General features: G+C 40.7%; 1 protein-coding gene across 1 annotated transcript; it reads left to right on the top strand.

The window, feature by feature from the left end:
• Window positions 1–1486: 1486 nt before the first annotated feature.
• Window positions 1487–16520, top strand: sft2d1 (SFT2 domain containing 1). Its single transcript, XM_083775255.1, has 8 exons — window positions 1487–1727; window positions 3368–3454; window positions 5729–5814; window positions 7760–7841; window positions 9696–9731; window positions 10130–10188; window positions 12848–12877; window positions 16097–16520. The coding sequence occupies exons 1-8, from the start codon at window positions 1662–1664 to the stop codon at window positions 16134–16136; spliced, it is 486 nt and encodes a 161-aa protein (XP_083631381.1). The 5' UTR covers window positions 1487–1661; the 3' UTR covers window positions 16137–16520.
• The last annotated feature ends 3076 nt before the right edge of the window (window positions 16521–19596 follow it).

Here is a 19596-nt window from a genome sequence, read left to right on the forward strand (position 1 = left end):
ACTAGTACTGTACTAGTATACTGTCTGGAGTGCATCGAGTGTACCTTCATCATGTGATAAATTGACTGCCTTCTTTTCGCACGTCCACGGGATGGCGACAAAGCACCTAAATAAACCACAGTGACAAGTTTGTTCAAGCCTGGACCCATACAATAACCATAATAGCTTTAAGCTAATAATAAAATAAAATAAAATAAAATAGGGGTTTCAGGAAAAGTGTCCATATTACCTTTAGGCTATCTCGTGTGTCCATATTACCTTTAGGCTATCTCGTGTAATACAATGCAAGCAAGACACGAAAATGTGTCTCATTACAAAGACTAGAGTGTCCACAGTCCAGCAACACACTTTTAACTTTCTCTACCAATAAAGTTGTTGTCTCCACCAGGCCGAAGGCATGTGGGGAGAGTATGTTTTGCACTCCGTCCGTCCGCGTGTCCGTCCGTGTGTCCGTGTGTCCGTGAACAGCTAATCTCGGCCACCGTTAACCCGGTCGATGCCATATTTTGCACACACACTCCCTGGATGCCAACCATGAACCTCTGCCCCAAACTTTCCAGAACGGCCTGTTATAGCGCCACCAGGAGGCCGCTTTGTGCAAAACAAGTTTTTCGATGCCATATTTTGCACACACACTCCCTGGATGCCAACCATGAACCTCTGCCCCAAACTTTCCAGAACGGCCTGTTATAGCGCCACCAGGAGGCCGCTTTGTGCAAAACAAGTTTTTGCACAGTACACCTACAGATTTTGTCCAAACATCACGCAAATTGGTACACAGTCTCTCTAGAGCCATTCAACGAAACGGGTCTTTCAGATTTATCAGACTCCATCCTGATTGGTTAAGATTGGCTTCCAAAGTTCACAGGAGTGCTCAGTTTCAAACAAAATGCTGCAAATCATGAACACATCGCGTGATTTCCGTGAAATTGTGCACCCACATTCCCACTAGGCCCAGGACAAAATGCCACATGAACAATTTCAACTCAGCCTCAAGGTGGCGCTATAACTGGCCGAAAAGTGTTTTTACCTCTAACTGCACGGATCTGTGGATAACCTGGTGGAGACCTGTGCCCGGAAGGGCACTTTTTCTAGTTTATTTTGTCTTTTGTTTGTAAAGCGAGTAAGCGTGACGTTGGGTACTATAAGAAAAGCGTTATATAAATGTTATGTATTATTATTTGTTAATGCTATTAATATTATTGGCTTATAATGTTGACAGTCTTGACTTCAGGTTCAGGGCCCTCCAATTGGGGACTTAGGAGGAAAGCCATAGACATATTTCTCGTCCGTCGTACGTCCGACGGTGTCGCACGCCAAAATCGCCGATCTACAAGCTCACAACGCGGCGCGGACGCGTCGTCGCGTCGCGTTGTGAGCTTGTAGATCGGTGATTTTTCGGGGCGCTGCTCGGCTACGCTGATCTGCGGTCGGTCTCGCGACTTCCTCGCCGATGACGAGGCACAGCCAGCGAGATAGAGCGAAACTGATCTCTGGACAGTTCAACAACACCCCCGGAAGCCAGGAGGAAGCGAATGTTGTGCTGATGCGAGCACACTGCTCGCAGTCACGGTTTACTTTATATTTTGGTGAATTTAAATCATTCGATATAATTAAATAAGAATTAATAGGTATAAAGGCAGAGCTAAACAGTTTTAACGATGGACAAGCTTCGTCGTGTTTTAAGCGGCCAGGAGGAGAACGAAGAGTTGGGTCTGACAGCACAGGTAATGTAATGCTAGTTCTGCTATGTCAACAGTTAGCATCATTAACTAACTTTAACGGTCCAGCAAGCTACATAATTTAGTTAATTTAGTTTGGTTGCACATTGCTAAGGTTGAATTCCGTTTGTATAGCGTCAAATGTGTATTATTTGGTCGCTAAACTAACTTTGTTTTTTATTCAAACAAAAGTATGTATTTTTGTGCAGACACGTCAAGAAAGTATGTCCATGAGACTTAACTTGATCAGCACAGTTATGATCTTTGCTATTATACTTTCTTTGATCTCCCAATCCCATCAAGTATGTTCACGCAAATTAGTTGTCAGAAGGCCTGTCATGAGTTCTCCACTCTCTCTGGGAGTTCTTTCTAATCACTTTAACTTATCAATTGTTAGGCTAACCAATCAATTTCACTTGTCTGTGTGTTGCCACTTTTTACATGCTTTCATGAGAAGGAGGAAATGAGGTAAGATATTGACTGAGTCATGCTTGTGATGAGTTCATCTGAATATCACTACTTTAAATGTGTTTTGATTGATTGATTTATTAACAGTACATTTCAAGTACAACTCAATACAAAAACTTAACAGTGAGTGGACAACACCATAAAGCATTACATTTGTTTACAATAGGGTGGGCTAGGGCCCACCATTTTCAATTTATCAAAACATTTAGACGTACGAATATACACAACTATATAGTCAAAAGGAAATCATCACAGGAGGTAAAAAGGCAAAAGAAACATATACAGTGAGGGGGAACAGGGGTGGGTGAGGGATTCAGATTTTACGGGGGCCAGTTTTGAATTGCAGCTGTCCGTAGGTGCCCTTTGAGAGCAATCTTGAAGGAGTCAAGGGATTCACATGTCTTAATGACTGTTGGTAGGGCGTTCCACATTTTGGTGGCATAGGAGTGAAATGAATTTAGTCCCTTTAATACTCCCTTGTTTGTGTGCAGCATACCAAAAAGAATATGCTAGACGTTAGAACTGAGCAGCTTTAGGGAATTCCTTCTATGAAACCTTTCATCTGTTAGCCACTGTCTGCATAATATAATGTCCTTCGGTTGGTTTCATATTCACCTTTTCGTCTATTTTATTTATTTACAGACGTCTTAGAGTTATCATGCTTATACAGTATAGGATTTTTTTTTTGGGATCCCAATCAGACCTGTGCCCTAAAGCCTAAAGTAATAATAGACCGCAAATCTTCTTGGGGGTCCACATTTAAAAACGTACAGCTCGCATATCGTGAATCACTGCAAAATATCAAACATTACAGTGCATGCAAATCAACTGTAGTGTCAACAGTCACAAATGGCAAAACCTAACCTTTCAGGTTGTTAGAATATTCACTGTCCAATCTCATGTTTTATACATACTCAATAATCTGCAGCACATACCACAAAATGGCCATCACAGGCTTATACTGTGTGTGTGTGTGTGTGTGTGTGTGTGTGTGTGTGTGTGTGTGTGTGTGTGTGTGTGTGTGTGTGTGTGTGTGTGTGTGTGTGTGTGTGTGTGTGTGTGTGTGTGTGTGTGTGTGTGTGGCAGTGGTACACGTCATCAATAGGAAGTCCATGTGTGTTGTTTGGTGGGGTATTTCTGTGGGTCATTGTGACATCCTCTCATTGTTCTCTCACCAGGTCCTTGATTCTACCACACTCAGCTACAGCACCAGGGTGAAATGGTTTGTCATATGCTTTGCTGGAGGCATCCTGTGCTCAATATTAGTGAGTCTTGGTGTTTTCTAAAGCTTTTATACTTTGCCACACACAGCAGTCACTTTGCCAACATGCTTTTCAAATGGATCCTCTTTATCGCTTGAAAAACAAAAAATATATATTAGTAGATTAGGTTTAGGTCAAACCCATACATGTTTTTCCACTGCCTCTTAATTTGTCCCATAACGGCTAAATGCTATTTAATGTTTATGAATATAAATCTTGGATTTGGAGAATAATGTAAATTCAATTAGCTAAAATTGGCAAAACCTCTGGTGCTGACATTCGACACAAATGGGTAGTCGGCCACATACAGTAAGAGTAAGACAGTTGGACAGTTGGCCCTATTCCACTGATAACAGACAGAAGCCACTGCATGCTGATAATTCACACTTGTACACATTCAAACCCCATATGGCTTCCCTAGCCCTACTAGGGCTTAAAGGGTTAGTTCAGATCTTTAGACTTAAATCTGTAGGAAATACTCAACCCAGTGTTACCCCGTCTCCCATCAAATGCCTGGAACTACCTAACCCTTTAAGTGCTTGGGAGGGCATTGAAGCCTTTTTTATGCTGACAGTGCTGTCAATTTCATCTGCCATATCCAAGTTTACCCCCTGATTGTTCTGTAAATTAGAGTTAAAGGACCACTTTTCAACCTATCTTCATATAATAGGTCCTCACTAATAATCATGAAAAAAATGTTGTAATTTGTCTGTGTCTCATAGGAGGGCTGTGGGCAGTTCAGAAACTGTCCTCCAGTGACATCATCGACGGGGAATACAAGCTAATAGAAACGGCAGGCTTTCTAGTCCTGAAAAGTTGCAATGCGAAAATGGAAGCCATCGTTCTCACGATGGCTTCTAAACATCTTTGTAAAATAATCTTGGTAAAATCTGCCTAATAGTGATGTCACTGGAGGACGGTTTCTAAACTGCCCAGTGCCCACAGCCCTCTTATGAGAAAAAAATCACACCCATGTGAAGTGAGTGGTGCAAATCCGTGTGGGGGTCCCCGGAAGTTCTAGACCCACAGGACCACGGCCAGGGTGCCGGCCCGGTTCCGGCGAGCCACCCCACATCCGAAACGGTAGAGAAATGAGAGAGTTACCATGTGGGGGTCTCGGGGAAAGGGGTCCCCAGAACATCCAGACCCCCAGGAATGTGCCCAGGGGTCAGGCTGATTCCGGCAAGCCGCCCCACGTCTGAAACGGTTGAGAAATGACATAGTTACCGTGTGGGGGTCCATCTACTATACCCTCTACTGTACTGTACTGTCACTGTACTGTACTGGCACACCCGAAATCATCATATATACAGTTAATATGTGTGTGTATGTGTGTGTTTGTGTGTGTGTTAGGTTGCTCACAGGTGGTGAAAAACAACCATGCTGTTTTCGTGCTCATACCCACCCAGGCACCCAGCCACATACACAGCTCCGTAAGGGAGTGGGTGCACCACTCAAAAATCGTGCCATTTTATCATGATTATTAGTGAGGACCAGGGGGGCAGTCAGCCAGATATTTCGTGAAGCCTCATTTGAAATCGGTAGTTCATATAATGGCCTGTTGTGGCGCTGGACTGGACCCAAAAAGCCCCATAGCTCCATAGAGGCCCATGTATTTTGGCCCAACTTCACCTAGACTGTATTACCTTAATAAACATGGTCATGAATACTTTCTTCTTCCAGTCACTAGTTTAAAGTCTCATTTCTAATGTCATAATATTCTTTTTGGAAAATTATGGTCCCATTAATTAAAAAAATGACCATAAAGTCGCGTATGTTCTGAGGGGCGTGGCTACCGTTACAGTCTATGATCGGGATTCCCCTCCCACTCAAGAGTCTTCTCCTCCCACTCGAGTCAAAATAAAAACCAACGGAGAAGAAGGGGGAAGTCCCGCCTCGTTGTCTGGGCAGCCAATGACCAGCTGGTACAAAACGGAGCCAGCCAATGGCCAGCTGGTACCAAAAGATGGCGACTTACATCAGGAATTAGCATATCATTACAGGCTTCATTTTACGTTCATGTTAGACCCGGGGAACGCTTTGTCCATATTTTTTACAGTCTATGGTGAGGACCTATTATATGAAGATAGGTTGAAGTGGTCTTTTAAATGTTATCCAGGAATTGGCTTTACAGAGCGTTGGCACCAGGGGGAGCCCATGTTCTGTCATTAACACTGTCATAATCAAATGTCTAGAAACTTTAAGAAAGTGAAGAGTTTGATAGTGAAATTATTGTATAATGACAATATGACATGACTTTATTTTCTGTTTTACCAGGGTTCAGCCTTACTGTTCTTGCCCAAAGCCGGCATTAAGCTCTTTGCTGTCTTCTACACTATCGGGAACCTCGCAGCACTATCCAGGTAAGACTGCTACCTGAAGCGGATATTACATAGTACATAATACATAGATAGTACATTTCCATCCTGTGTGGGACATTATCATGATATTCAAATAAATATTAGGACAAGGACAAATTCAGTGCTGCTGATAGGACATATACACGTAACTCTAAAGTTAACACTTTATTTTGGGGAATCCATATTTGTGTCTGTCTGACCGTCTGTGGTGGCTAATCTTAAAAACTTATGCTTATCAGCATCACATTTTTGAGCAGACCGCCAGGAGGCCAACGAAATACTTGAACTATTTCCCCCCAACATACTTACAGTATACGTTTTTAGTGATAGTGAATTGATTGAAATATTTATTTACAGTTTGCAGAATTACAGTACATTTCAAGCACAACTCAATACAAAGACTGTTAACTGTGAGTGGACGACCCAATAAAGCATTACACTTGTTTACAAGAGGGTCCTCCTTGTTCAATACATCAAAACATTTAGAGACAAATAGACACTTCTATATAGCCAAAGAACAGGAATTCATCATAAAGGAGGTAAAAAGGGAAAAGAAACATATACAGTGAGGGGAGAAAGGGGTGGGGGGGGGAGGGATTCCGATTTTACGGGGGCCAGTTTCGAATTGCAGCCGTCCGTAGGTGCCCTTTGGGAGCGGTTTTGAAGGAGTCAAGGGATTCGCATGTCTTAGTGACTGTTGGTAGGGCGTTCCACATTTTAGTGGCATAGGAGCGAAAATAATTTAGTCCCTTTGTGCATGTTATTTGGATGACAAAGGTTCTAGATGCGCAACAAACGATTAAACAGGCCATACATTTGTGAAAAAGCATGACAAGATGGAATAATAAGGTTTCTGACTTTTTTGGTTAAGGGAGTAACCTAACGGATTGTTTTGCTATTAGAGTAATCAGTTATTTAGTTACCTTTTCACAAAACAATGGCGTTTCTTAGTTACATTTAAGACCTATATTTCCTGAATGAATGATCTCTCTGTCAACCAAGATGTGAAATGCTGCAAGCAACAATATCGTTGTGCGTGTTAGACAAAAATCAGTGACGCATGCTTTTCAGTCTGTGGTGACTGCGTAATCATCATTGTAATCTACAATATTCAATAGGTCACCTTCAAGACCATAGATTGCCAAATAAATTTTCACAGCATCAATGTACTCATTCTAACTGCAGCTGTCAATCTAACAGCTGACCTGACTTCTTCATGCTCACTATCACTATGTCAACGAATGTGTACTTGTGTAACTATTTGTGTGTCACAACAACATGGGTTTGAGCTGAGAGGCCCTTTTAAGTCACCTTAACCCATTGATGCCTGAGGCCAAATCTGGGAACGCCTTCTAGGGCCTGACCTAAGGTTTCTGAAAACCTTCAAATTCTGATTCATTCTTTTTTAAATACTACATGTATAGCAATAGCTGATGAGACACAGAGAGCGTGCCGGCATCAAAGGTAGTACAACGTATAGGTTGCACGAGGCGTGTGTGCAGAAGTGGCAGTTCTTTATATTTACATTATATTTTTTATGGCCATGGCCTGTGATCTACCGGCACAGCCTTTGTGATCTACTGGTAGATCGCAATCTACCTTTTGAGCACCCCTGTGACTAATGTAACAGAATACTTTTTAATTGCAGTAATGTAACGTAACTGAATACTGTTAAATGTAACGCATGAACCCCTTTTGGTGTTTTAAGCATGTTGTACTTTAGCTGTTGAAGAATAGCAGATCTACAAGTTTGTAGGTCTGCTATTTTTGAAAAATTGTGAAAATGTGGCCCAAATGTTTGAATATATTCTTTCAGAGCGAACATTTTTAACTCTGTCAGGATTTAGAAGGCATTTGTCTAAATGGGTTAAACTTACTGCTACGGATGTGTTTTACATTTCTACATGTTTTATGTGTAACTAATGACTTTTTTTTGTTACATTTCAAGCACCTGCTTCCTGATGGGACCATTAAAACAGTTAAAGCGCATGTTTGAACCAACAAGACTGATAGCCACCATTGTGATGCTGGTAAATACATAATTTTTCTTCCATTTTAGTTACTGTTAAGATCTCTGTAAATCGTCCTCTGTAGCTGTAGGGTGAACAAAAGAAACAATGTGACAACATTCTTACAGGGTTCTTCAGCAGTTATTTGGGATGGTTGAGGTGCAATATAGCACCACCGCCATTCAAAACCCATGTGTGGTTCTTGTTTCGTTTTGGCACCTTTTTAATGGTTTAAGACAGGTGCTGTACGCCTTTAAGACAGGTGCTATGTAGCGCCCTTAAAACAGGTGCTGTAGCACCAAAATAAGTGATGATATATGCATCACGTATCCAAATAACCACTTTTAATACTATTTAGTACCGTATTTGTCAGTAGGGAACTGAATCTGTCAGTGCTGAGGACAAGATTAACGGACTGCTTTGTGGCACTGTTAGGGACCATGCCATTGTCTATGATGAGTATTTGTTAATAACGCAAGATGTTTTAACCCATTCTGACCTGAGATCAGATTCATACGAGGTTTCCGCCGGACACACACTGGTCTGATCAACCCATTCTGACCTTAGATCAGATTCTAAAAATGTCAGTCGTTCTTCGATTTTTCAAAAATAGCAGACCTACAAGCTCGTATCGCGCCACTCGGTGGCGCGATATGAGCTTGTAGATCTGCTATTTTTAAATAGCTAAAGCATAACATGATGCTGACACCAAAATGGGTGCCCGGTCAGAATGGGTTAATGCCAGCGTATCTTTTCCGACCTGCTGACGTCACGTCAGATTACGTCCGCATGACGTGCGTTTTGTTGACATCTGTTCCTCCGGATTTATTTAATCTTTTTTATTTAATCTAATCGAGGGGTATCTAATCTATTTATCTATCTGTGTGCTTGTCTATCAATAAATCTGGAGGAACAGACAATACACAGAGTACACAGAATAATAGAATGTTATCGGAAAAAATGAAGCTGTCAAATGATATACGGTAAGGTAAGCTCTTTTTTTTCAAATAGCATTGGGTTACAATGGGGAGCATGCCCCCAAAAAGGTGTGAGGCTTTGCTGGTGACACACTTGCTGGTCTGGTATATATGTTATGTGTCGAGGAAGGGAACCAGCCACTCATAGCTAGCTTGTGTCAAAAGCAATACCCAACATTTTGATTGAGAGTTTACCTCCTGCATTGCTTACTTACTCTATCCATGACAGTCGACATGTCATGTGTGAGCAGACGCAAAATGGAATTTTTCTGTGTTCCATTTGTCTTAAACCCTGGATTAAGTGAGGCTCCAGTTTATTGTCATCTTTATTGACTTACTCCTTAGCCGGAGGTCTGCGGCTGGCTAACCTTTGAGTGTGCATACCCGATTATAAGATTTGGAATCCTTGTGGTATTACCCACTTTGAACCTGGTGTCTTTTTTGGGGGGGGCATGTTTCCGTTTTTTGTGGAGGCAGTTAATGCCTTTTGGTCGGGTGTTTTCTGCGTTTCACATATAACAAAGGTGTTTACACTACATTTTTAGGGCGGCTATGGCTCAGGAGGTAGAGCAGGTCGTCCAATGATCCATGAGTTGGCGGTTCGAATCCCGGCTCCTCCTGTCCACATGTCGAAGTGTCCTTGGTTCAAGACACTGAACCCTACATTGCCTCCCATGAGTTGGCGGTGTGAGCTTGCCACCATTGGTGTGTGAATGTGGGAAGTGAGGACTGTTGACTGTTCGCCGCTTCACCTCCCAATGTATGAATGAATGAACCATTGTAAAGCACTTTGAGCACTTGAGCGCTATAAAAATGCAATTCATTATTATTTTTCATCTTGTGAGTTTCATATTGTTGTGCAAGCTTGCCAGATATTTACTTTTTTTTCACCCTCCAGCTCTGCCTTGCCTTGACACTCTGTGCAGCGTTTTGGGTAAGTAAATAAATGGACTGAAATAGGTTGGACTATGTCTAGGTGCTCATGATCAGCCGATACCGATCTTGTGCGTAAGGGGAAATTTCAAATATTTCCCAAATTATTAAATGTCAAAACTGTTGCTTTCTGTGTGTGGAGGAAGGGAAGAATGTTTAGGCCTGTCACAAAGATACAAAGTGATATTATACTATATATCTGATTGACTTTTATACCACTTAACTGGTATAAAACATGTTTCTCCAGATCGGGTAAATTACTGATCAAGTTATTTGGAGTGAAAAGCGTTGGATTTAAATATGTGGCCGATCGATTGGAGCACCTCTATAATGTATGTATTGGCATTGGGTTGCTGCAGAGATTTTCACATCACATCTGTTTTGTATTTCTTTGCACAGTGGGACAAAAAGTTGTTGGCTCTCATCTTCTGTATTCTGCAGTTCTTGGCAATGACATGGTAAGTGTTACCACCCTCAGCAATGTTTGCACCGTAGCACAGTTGCTTAAAATTTATTTTGTCAATGATACCAGACCATTCAAATCAAGATGCATTCACAGGAAACTGTAACGATCTTTAGTCCAGCTGCCTCATCTTGTATTATGTGTCAATGACTTGAGATAATTTGGCTAATAATAAGATAATCTGATTTTCTGCCCTGGGCACATGCTTGGCCTAAATCCTGTAATTGGTTAAACTTGAACTGTAGTGCACACTTTGGGTCTCATGCACATGCTATGTCTGAGGAGTAAAAGCTACCTTTGAATGTTTTGAATATTATAACGGTATGTTGCTGATAGCTTATCAATTAGTTAAACTTATCATTAAGGAACTAGAGTATGAAGTGCCATATAGTTTATCATTATTGTGACTCTAGGTCGCATTTACTATGAAAACCTGCATCTCCCGTCAGTTGGTTGGTTGGCCATGCCTCCATATATTGTCATGCCTCATCACATCACACCTCCATATATGGTCACGCTCGTGACACGTCACACCACCATATATGGCCATCTCCATTTATGAAGATCACGACACTGACCTCATCTAACCCTTGATAAGATGCCATCTGACCTCAAACCCTTAGATCTCAATATATGGAGCTGACCTGTTCTGATAGTCCATATGTTGATCCTCCCCACCCGCCCTACCTGTTCTGACAATCCATATGTTGATCTGACCTCATCAAACCCTGTACACTCAAGGCACGTTCCATATATGGCCAGTACAGAATTCATTCCATATTTTGATCTGACCCCCAATGCCAAAGCGCCAGCGCTCGTCCAGCAGTCTGCCGTCACCCAGGCGGATACGTGCACGCGACCTTGCCCTTAGGGCGAGGTTGCTTCTCGCCTCAGGGCATCTTACTGGTAGTATAATTGGAAATGAGTATTTAGTGGTATTAGAAATTTGATTGGCTTAGGATTTCCCTAGTATTTATGAACATTTTAATGATTTGACGTTTGGTTTAGGTACCTGTGTTTAGTAAGTGTTAACTTATGATGAGGATGAGCTGCGTCACCTTTAACTTTATTGCTTGGAGAAAAAGGGATGTCAGGGTGGACATAATTTCCTGTCATTTGTGGATTGTTACCTTGCCAACTAGTGCTGGATAGTACTGATTGACACCTTGTAGGGTTAGTGGGGTCGACTTGCAGCACGGCAGCAAATAAAAGGTCCAGCTGGTGATGTGTCTTGGCGTGTCAGTGAGTATTTGTTAATGTGAGCATATTTGCACAGCGGCAACAAAGTATTTCTGTATGAGAACACGTACCTCCAGCAGCTCAAGTGGAACATAATGGATGGTCTCTCTGGGCAGCGGAAACCTGCGTCATTGGACAAGACATGATTGGCCTTAACTTTGCTGCTAGAATGTACACGTGTACTCTCTCACTCTGACTGTACTGTAAGAGTATGAAGCATCACCTTGGCAACCACAATTGCACATTCAAGCCTAGTCAAGGACACGGTGCATTTTCATACAGACGCTCCTGTCTCTGTTAACCTGGATACCAAACGATATACAACATATAATATATAATTATGTTCATAATACATATTTATCGTTTGTGATATGGAACATTACGGCTGTAACTTGCCAAACCCTACACTGTGCGGTATCCAGGACCTTCCATTACCTCAGCCTTGTAATTATTACCACACTGCCTGTTCATTCCCACATCTACGGAGTAGAAGAGCAGTGCCTGCGCTGTGTGATGGTTGAATGAGAGGGCAGCCATACGCAGTTAATTATTCATTTATTGTACTACATGCCTCACATGTTTCAAATATCTGGGATGCTTGAAGGGATTGATTTGGCATCGTCGTTTTGGCTATACCGTGGTTGTAATCACAGTCAACACAAGACTAATAAACACAATGTGTTTATTACATTTAGTGTAAACCAATTTAGAATCCTCGGTTATCCCTGTAGTTCAGTTCATAATTTAAAATGTGTTTAATGAGTTGATCCAGTGTTTATCAAATTGTCCATCCCATATGTTCTTGTTTCTGATGCACTGTTCACAGCTTGAGCATTGTCCTTTTTTTTTAACCCTTTAGAATGTTCTATAGTTTATTAATATTTACTTAGTTAAGTCCAAAAAGCAAATCCAAAAATTGTGCAAGTCAATGAGATACAAACCCAGGCTTGTGTTAAATGTTAAAAGAGCCAGGCTGAACACATTAGCCTTGTTGTTGATGATTTAATCCTCTGGTGCACGTCTGTCAACGATGCTGGGGTTAATGACTAATCCTTTTCATTTTGTTGATGTTGCCTCAATAAAGAACATGTTTACGCTTTTTGTGTTATTCATCAAAATGCCTTTGTTAGAGAGAGAGACAGATGTTACAGGGTAATGTTACTGTTTTGGGCAAGCTAAAGCCATGTACCTAAACAAAATTTTAAGCATTCTTCATGATTTGTATATGGCATGTGTTTTGGTCATGCCTTATGTATTGAGAAAGCACACTGAGAAAGCCTTTATTATGACTACATTGGTCTTTCAATGTTGTACAATTGTATTTTTAGTGCATTTTATCTATTTAGATCTTGTCTTGTTTGTGAGAATAGGAAATGGACAGTAGCACTGACTCTTCTTTCTTTGTTCCTTTTCAGGTATAGCATCTCATACATTCCCTTCGCCAGGTAAGACAGCACAGCAGCAGCATTAGTGTTTGAGCCCAGTGACCATGTTTGCCACTACTGTGAATCCAATTGCCAAACGTAAATAAGTGACACTGTCAGTCACATGCCCACAAATGTAACGTGGGAAATTATACATCGAGGCAATCCTTGAATGAAAACATGTTTGTGTTTACTGCTAAGCACCGTGCTGTTTGTCTTCAACACGTGGTCGTAATCCCGTGCTAGGAATAGACAGACGTCATGTCACTGGCCATCCCTGGTCACCCAAATAGCAGCATGTTACTTCACACCCTCAGTGCTTTAGCCTTATAGGGCCATTTGTTTGGATGCACAAAAAGTCAAAATAACATTCTGAGCGTAAATGGCACTGTATAGTCAAAACTTCTTATCGGAGTGTTTTGTCTTGCATAATGTTCACCTTATGTGCGCTGGGAAGGTTTTTCCTCTCTGAGGACATACAATACGTGTAGTCGTGTAATCTAATAGGAGAGGGGCCATAGCTGAATGGTATAGAGGCCACTTGGGAAACAGAAGTTTCCAGGTTCGATTCCTGGCCCCAGCAATGTGATGAGGTGTCTCTGAGCATGACACTCAACCCTAGCCCTAAACTGCTTGTCTTACCACAGGCAGCAATCAGCTAGGTGAAGATGAAAACAGAATTCCCCACACAGCTTCAATTAGGTCTAATTATTATTATATGTATAGGTAATGGTAAGAGTAAAATGTCTTTTCTTTTGTCTTTTTCAAATTCTGTCACACATATTCACAAACGTTCAGTGGCACTGGAGCACACAATTCTTTTATGAATCTTGAAGGGGACTGAGGGTCAGGTTTTTATGATTCCCGTATTGGCATTTAAGAAATTGATTGTAATAATTTGAAAAGTAAAAAAAACGTCCTCAAAATGTTGCTTTTCCGTCCGTCTAAATCAAGCCATATGTCCCCAGCACCTGAGTGAGATACCCCTCTATATGAGGAGAGAGGGGTGATGTTATTTTGACATGTCCAGCTGTGAACAGGGTTATCTCTCATCTAGTGAGAGGTCTAATGCCCCCTGGCCCCCCTGTAGGGAGTGCCTTGTGCATTCGAGTGACTCTTTAATTCAGGGCTGGGCAACTTTGAAGATGGAGAGGGCCACACTCTTTCCAGAAGGCCACATTGCATATTTCTGCCTGATATTTCTGTCGTAGCAAAAATGGCTGATCTACAAGCTCAATTGGGCTTGTAGATCTGCTATTCTTTTGCTATATTTGAATTTAAATCCTGAATTATGTTTGGCTATTTTTGAATTGGAATCCTGAAAAGTAACGTTTAGTTATGTTATGTTTAACTTTATTAGTCATCAAGCTACTTATATAGACTATATAGACTGAAGTAAGCGGGTCATGTTTGCATGTTTATAATTGCAATAATATATCAGTATTTTGATATTAACCTGTGGTCCGCATTAAGTGAGGGTGGGGCCCGCCAGTTGCCTATGTACGTGTATGCTTTAATTCATTCTGACAGCTGAGAGTTGTCCCACAACATCCCTCATTACCCCTCCCCCAGCCCAGATGCTAACAGAGTCCAGACAAAGACCAATGTCTGTGTTGCTAACCTCCCAAAGTCCAAATCTATACAGAGAAGTGTACAATTTTGCAATTATGTCGTTGACTGTTTTAAAAACGCTGTGGGTTACACGTTTACACGTGATTCCTTTTTGTTTCGTTTGTTTCTGTCAACAACGGTTTAGCATTTTCCTCTTGCCTTAAACCCCTTGCACTAATCAATTTTTTTAATTTAGTTTGGATTGGATTATTTAGCTGTTTTTTGTCTGTTTTTCATGTTATTATTTCACAGAGGTAAATAGAATAGCATAGACAGTTGATTTATACTTTACCATGTGAGGGTGTCACGCACTGAAAGTAGCTGATCTACAAGCTCACAACGATGCGAGTATAAATGATCCCTGACCATGCTCAGTCAAACTGTGACATCTAGTTAGCCACAGCACCACAGGTCATTGGGGAGTTGATGTATTTGACCCCATTAACTCTATTTAAGACCTGCCATCCATACACACCATGTTAAAACCTACTGCATGTGATCCTCTGGCAGACAGAGCAGTCATTCTGATATTTCCTCAGAATTTGCAGACATCTAATTACTGATTTTTCATACTGTGGTTTTGGAAGCGAATAAAGCCGCACCTGATCGAGAGTGAATCTTTGGGTATTATTTTAAGTAATGGCAAAAAGGAGAATGCTGAGGTTGGATATTTGTGTAATGTACTATGAATTATGAAAGCACAAATCAGGTGAAGGTGTAGGTGTGAGTCACCAGTCTTATCTACCAACCCCCTCCTCCTGGGTTTGGCTACGGTCGGCTCTCCTTTTAACCTTGAGTGGGTTCAAACCTCCTCCACTGAATTTTGAGTGTGGCAGGCAAAGTCTGCATAGCAACACACTGATGGTGATGGCAATGGTAATGGCAACAATGAAAGGAATGGAAGAGGCAGCTGTCTGGCGTTGCCTTGGCGATAGTCTCGCGTTGCCAGACTGTTGCCTCTTGCAATTTTCAAATACTTCCGTCATACAGTCTGGAGCAACGGAAGCTCTATCATGAGTAAAATATAAAGCGGTGGAGCCTCCTCCCCACTTCCATTTCGTCTTTACAGTTGTGCAAATTTATCCTAATATAAATAAAAATCAAGCATATATGGCTCAAAGCATATATATGGCTTGCTGCTTAGCCGAAATGGAAATAAAAAAGAAAGCTCTAAAGATATTTTAAATTATCTTTTTGTGAACAGAAATGACAAACGGATTACGGATTTGGGGAGGTGTAGTTCCAGACTCTATATATATATATATATATATATATATATATATATATATATATATATATATATATATATAGCATTCAGAGATTGTGGAATAGTTTTCTGGCTATACAAGACTAACTTAGCGATGGCTTGCCTTGTGCCGTCCATCAATGCACAGCACCTTGAAAGAGGTAGCATGTGCTGCTGCCTCCCAGCCAAAACACGCTTACTTATTCATGATGAGCCTCTCCCTAGGCCTTGGACAAAATGAGTTGTGTCATCTTCACTTGTGTCTGCATGACAGAAACTGAATTTGCTTCAGCAAATATATGGTCGAATGCCAGCATAATTAGAACTCTTTTGCCCGTTTATCTTTTTTTTTAATTGCTATTCATGTGTCTTTGTCTTTACAGGGATGCTGTGATGAAATGCTTTACTACCTGTCTGAGTTAGAATGGCTGAGTCCTTGGTTTCACATGAAGACCGGTCCCAGTATGCAAATTGCAAGCTCAGTGGCTCTGTAAAAAACAAATATATATATATATCTAAATTGTTTTATACGCTATCTCTCTACATTCTTAACATTGCTGTTATCAAACTGTGAATTCTCACTTTTGCAATTAATTTAGCCATTAACTAGATTGTTTTCTGTGGCTACAATCATAACATATCAGCTGTGTATTGCTTTGGTTGTCAGCAAGACGACTTTTAACGCTTAATATGTTTTAAAAAGATATTGCTATTGGTTTCTTGGCCATTTTGTACCATTCAAGGGCAGGGACATCGAGTTTGCTTTGCAGTGCCTGTAAAATACAACACAATTGCCTTTCTACTTTATGCATTTGTATGTCCACTATGTACAGTAACACAATAACTACACATGCATGTTTATGTAAATTGATATTTCTATCGGTCAATGTGTTCGGTGAAGCACAAACAAGCTGATAATACACTGGAGTTTATCATACATTCATGATATTGAGGTTTGATCAGCCAAAGAAGCAAAGAACCACATAGTCTGTCTATAGCTCTGCCACATGTTAATATCTCAACCCCCACATACGCACGGATCACCTGCATTAATAGTCTGTCTATAGCTCTGCCATGTGTTAATATCTCAACCCCCACCCCTACATACGCACAGATCACCTGCATTAATAGTCTGTCTATAGCTCTGCCACGTGTTAATATCTCAACCCCCACCCCTACATACGCACAGATCACCTGCATTAAAAAATATATTTTTTTTTAATGGCCAACCAATGCAATTATGACTTGGTCCATTCCGCCTTTGTGAGCGTTGTGATTTTGACGTGACCTGATAATCTACCATAGCCTGCATAGGATTTCCCATGTTGCTTCTGCTTCAGCATGATGGCATAGCCATAGCCTCTGAGGATGCAGTTGTCATGACAACCCCGGGAACATACATTACAGCCCACCCCCATCTGCCATGCTTATGATCACATACATAGTTCCTTGTGTTACTGCAAAAATGTGTTCTTCCATGATGTCAAATACCTTGGATGACCTTGTGGTCAGTCTTGGACCATGATGTTGTTTTGCTTTACAGTCAAAGGATTTAAGACCTGTGGTCTATACTTGATTATTCACTTAAGTCTTGTTGTAGCATTTAGGATGGGAACCCCTTTTGGATTTTACTTATTTTTTTAATCTTTCAAGACGGGAAACCCTTTTGAGGTTCTTGTTGGGGTTCTTGTTGCTATGTACAGTATAGCAATATTTTTGTATTTTTTTAATACATATTTGAAGTTTCTCAGAAAAATGTAGGTCAGGATTTAGAAAGCGTTTTTAGAATCGGCCTCAGTCCTAAATGGATTAAGGGGTTTCTCCAGGCCTGCTAAAGAAAAGCATGAATCTTAGTTTGTTTGTTTGTTCACACATTCTCCACATTTTATTTAATATTAGTTACCTCCCCTCTGCCTCATATACGACCCCTGCATAGTTTCATTTGATGGTCCTATACTGTGACTGGATTATCCTGGACAAAATCTCCTTTCAGTCGTACTTGTTCAAACATTGGCAGAAAAACAACAAATCGAGAAACAAAAAGATCACACACCATCAGTTTCAAGGGACACAATAATTCAAGGCTTTGTTCTCTTAATTGAAGGGGTGTTAGTTGAGGTTTCATAACCTTCCTTCCAGTGAATTTATTTGATGGTTGGGCAATGTTTCTGAGCCAACAGTTTCCTGGTGATGTAACCCACTGTTGATTCAATCAGAGCAGAGTGCTGCTATGCCAATGCATCCACTCACTCCAAACACTCCTGATTCAGTGCACCACAAATGAATATGAACTATAGGCAGTGTGCCACAATGTCGTGGTTAGGATTCCATGAGTTATATATCTTTCTTCTGCTCTTGGTTTACTCGCTCTCCATTGGCTGAACAAAAGCAGAAATTCTTAAAAATCTATGTAGGTACACAGAATTCCTGGCCATTCCCCCTACTTCCGTTTCGTTCTTTATTTTGGAACGTGACTGGCAAGGATTTCCGGTAACCGTGTTGACAGTTTGTTTATCATCAGACTGTCAAGACGTGTTTGTTTGTTGATTCTCGTACTATGGATTGTCGGATTGATGGATGGATGGATGGATAGAGGAGTATTCACTCACCTATTACTAAGACGCTAATTTGATGATTGGGTCAATAGGAGACTACTCTTGGTCATCAATTTATTGGCTTAGGACTTTTGCAACAAAAACAATCTCCATGAATTCAAGGCTTGGGGTGTGTAATTGATAAAAATACATTTTTGGGTGAACTACTAATTAGAATGACTGAAGATGTATTGCCAGAGGAAGTTCCATACAAGCACTCCCTATTTTTCTAGAGTTTCCTATTTATGTAATTCTACACTATTGTGTTAAAATGATGTTAATGGGAGGTTAAACTAATGTAATGTCAGTAACTCAAATTTAATTTCAAGTTACTTAAAAGTACCACTGGCCTTCTTTTAATATAATACTGTTGTGTCCCTTTGTAGAACAACAAAGGATTTGTGCGTAACATTGTAATATATATTTTTTGACTTGTGATTGTAAGCTATTTTGTGATGTAACTTGTTAAAAAAAAATGATGTGAATGTTTAGGCTTGTCATTATTGACCAAATTGTCAAACTATTTATCCCCCCTCCGATCATAAACCTCCTCAGGCAATAACAAATAAAAGGATCTGCAGTGTGTAAATGGCTATTTATTGATTTCTCTATACACTACACACTATTTTGTTTTTCAAGGACCCCCACCATAACTGAGTGTTGTCTAAATGGAACAACATATTGATCATATCAAAATATTTAAATTTATCTTACCCTTCTTGACTTTGAAACATGGCCAGAGAGAGACTAACTGTCTGAGATATATGCCCTAATCACCGCGATTTGTGTAATTTATTCAATTATTTGAATTATTAAATTATGCCATGCAGGTTTACTCTGGAGTCTGTACTGTAGATAGAACTGCCAAATGCCAAAACCATATGGAAAAGCAGGTAATGCTATTGGCAATGAATGGAATTGTTCCTGAACTAACAATAGCACTGGGTTTTTGCTAGCCCTGAAACATGACTGCCATGATGATTATCATGACATGCTAGGTTTTTGCTTGGCTTCTATAGGAGACTTTTATAGTTACCCGGTAATCATTATTGTTTCTTCAAAGAGAACTTTATATATCGACTCGATAGTGTGAAAATGATGAAACTACGTCATCCCATCCATGTGCTTTCATTTATTTCTCGGCTTTGTTTAGCAGCTTGGCCACGCCTCCCAGCCAATGGGGTAAAACCCAAAACGCAGGCTTTAGTTTGCTCTCATGCTCTGGGGGGGCTCTGTCACATCTGACTCACAGTCACTGTTATCAGTGGCACTACACTTACACTGCGTGT

Source organism: Protomyctophum parallelum, assembly GCF_964188405.1.
Source record: "Protomyctophum parallelum genome assembly, chromosome: 10".
NCBI classification, from domain to species: Eukaryota; Metazoa; Chordata; class Actinopteri; order Myctophiformes; family Myctophidae; genus Protomyctophum; species Protomyctophum parallelum.

Bases quoted from the DNA above. Each gene is read 5' to 3' on its own strand.
- sft2d1 (XM_083775255.1), top strand. From the start codon at position 1,662: ATGGACAAGCTTCGTCGTGTTTTAAGCGGCCAGGAGGAGAACGAAGAG. The intron at 3,455-5,728 runs GTGAGTCTTGGT...CTGTTTTACCAG, and splicing joins GCATCCTGTGCTCAATATTA to GGTTCAGCCTTACTGTTCTT. The intron at 7,842-9,695 runs GTAAATACATAA...TTCACCCTCCAG, and splicing joins TAGCCACCATTGTGATGCTG to CTCTGCCTTGCCTTGACACT.